This window comes from Rhipicephalus microplus, chromosome X (genome assembly GCF_043290135.1).
Source record: "Rhipicephalus microplus isolate Deutch F79 chromosome X, USDA_Rmic, whole genome shotgun sequence".
Taxonomy (NCBI): Eukaryota; Metazoa; Arthropoda; class Arachnida; order Ixodida; family Ixodidae; genus Rhipicephalus; species Rhipicephalus microplus.
Genome location: NC_134710.1, coordinates 88,456,674 through 88,458,472, shown reverse-complemented (window position 1 = coordinate 88,458,472; position 1,799 = coordinate 88,456,674). Strand labels below are relative to the sequence as shown.

The window sequence follows — 1,799 nt, the reverse complement described above, 5'->3', positions numbered from 1 at the left end:
CTGGGCCACGTAGCCGGCATCGCAGTCGGCCTAACGCTGACTCTCGCCGACTTGCCGGTCCTCAAGCCCAAACAGAACATCGGCCAGGGCATCCTGTATTGAAACCTCTGAGAACTTGAACAGCATAGGCGAATTTTTTTCAGTTTTTTTTTTTTTCAGAGCAAAAAAATGGTGCTTACACGTAGCATCTGGCATTTACCCGCAAAGAAAGTCCAACTGTATTGCGAAAGTAACCACCCCGTCGGACCTGAGCTGACGCAGGTTGTGACAAAAAGTTGACAACCCTGTGTCGCTTCTCAAGTCAAATTACGTATTTCACGTACGAATCATTGGATACGTACGTGTCGCATATCATTCGGCCTCACGACGTGGTCAATATAGGTTTGCCAGTGATATGACACTGAGGCATCCTCATTAACGCAAACAAGAACATCGGTTCGAAATAACACGCTGTTGGAAATTAGCGCACGCCTCATACTCCAAGCAACAGCTTATTTTCATAGGCCAGCAGCTCCTCCACCGTCTCCCTAAAAATCTCACAAGCACCTGCAAATGTCCGCAAATTACATGCAATACAAAATGTGTTACAAACGATAGTTATGGTCGCTATGTGGTAAACTTATTGCATTCTTTTTTATTGCAAATTTGCCGTTTCCCTTTGCGATTAGCTGAAATATTTCGAGTCATGCCGACTGCGCTTGACCATCACTGATGAAGAACACGAAAATTCCCAATTAAAGTATAACATACACAGACTGTTTATGCACAGTTAGGTAGAAAATAGAATGTAGGATATTAAATTATGCACTCCTGTCTTCATCCGGCCATCTTCCTATAAGCGCCACAGGGAAAAAAAAATCGATTAGCGCCGTGGTCTTCTTGTCACGAGTGATACTGGGAATTGGCAAACACTCAGAATGAACTGTTCTGCTCAATAGAAGCAGAAGACAACTGTCTACCGATCGTACTAGAGATGGCTACTCGTATATAGCTGCCGGAGAGAATAGCATAAGTATTTTGCATGGTACCGTAACCCTGTCGAGCAAATACAATGAGTATATACGATATCACGGGGTGAACTTATTGGCTGTGATGCCTTGTATTTAGCACCACATTGCAAGCCGCCGTGATCGTTGCAAGCTACCGCAAGTTACACACGTAAGGGAACCGTACCAATCGGAGGCGCAGCAGACGCAACCCTCTTATCCTGCTATTCCGCTTTCGCTTGGCGATCGACTATAATGCAAGCCGGGGTAGTTAGGGAGCTCGCGTCAAGCAGGCAATGCTATTAATTTTCAATAAATAAATAACCGTTTTTCATTTAATATTTTATTTAATTTATTTATTTCTTAGTTATATTTTCTTTTATTCGTGTGACACAAACAAAAGAAAATATATCTGTCACAAGCTCTGACTGGAACATTCAACTCATTCCTTTGTCAACTTATCAACAATGACCAATTTGATGCCAAGTATATATAGCTCGAAATAAATACACAACCTTGAGAGAATGTAGTTATATTACGATATAGAAACCAAGGAACTATGATGCAAAAAAATGTCTAGGCAGTTCGATGCCGCGAAAGACGCCGTGAAGCTGTTGTCCGTTTCATTCAGTTTCTTCAAGTCTCTTCGTTATGCCCACTTACTTTGAAATCATTTCTTTGTCTTTTTTCATTTAAGCTTTGAGTCAGGTCTTTAGCAGCAGTCGACGGCTCTGGTATACGCGTGGGTAACGCTAGACTCTTTTCCAGGGCCGTACCCAGGAATTTTTTTCGAGGGGGGTTTGCGTGTGGAAC

At 42.7% G+C, this 1,799-nt stretch overlaps 1 protein-coding gene across 1 annotated transcript in view; it reads left to right on the top strand.

The window, feature by feature from the left end:
- LOC142775058 (uncharacterized) overlaps nt 1-1,158 on the top strand; it is a 6,200-nt gene extending 5,042 nt beyond the window's left edge. Inside the window, exon 2 of the mRNA XM_075876375.1 lies at nt 1-1,158. This exon is cut by the window's left edge and continues 562 nt beyond it. Coding sequence (XP_075732490.1) covers nt 1-102 — 102 coding nt within the window. The 3' untranslated portion in view covers nt 103-1,158.
- Nucleotides 1,159-1,799: the final 641 nt, after the last annotated feature.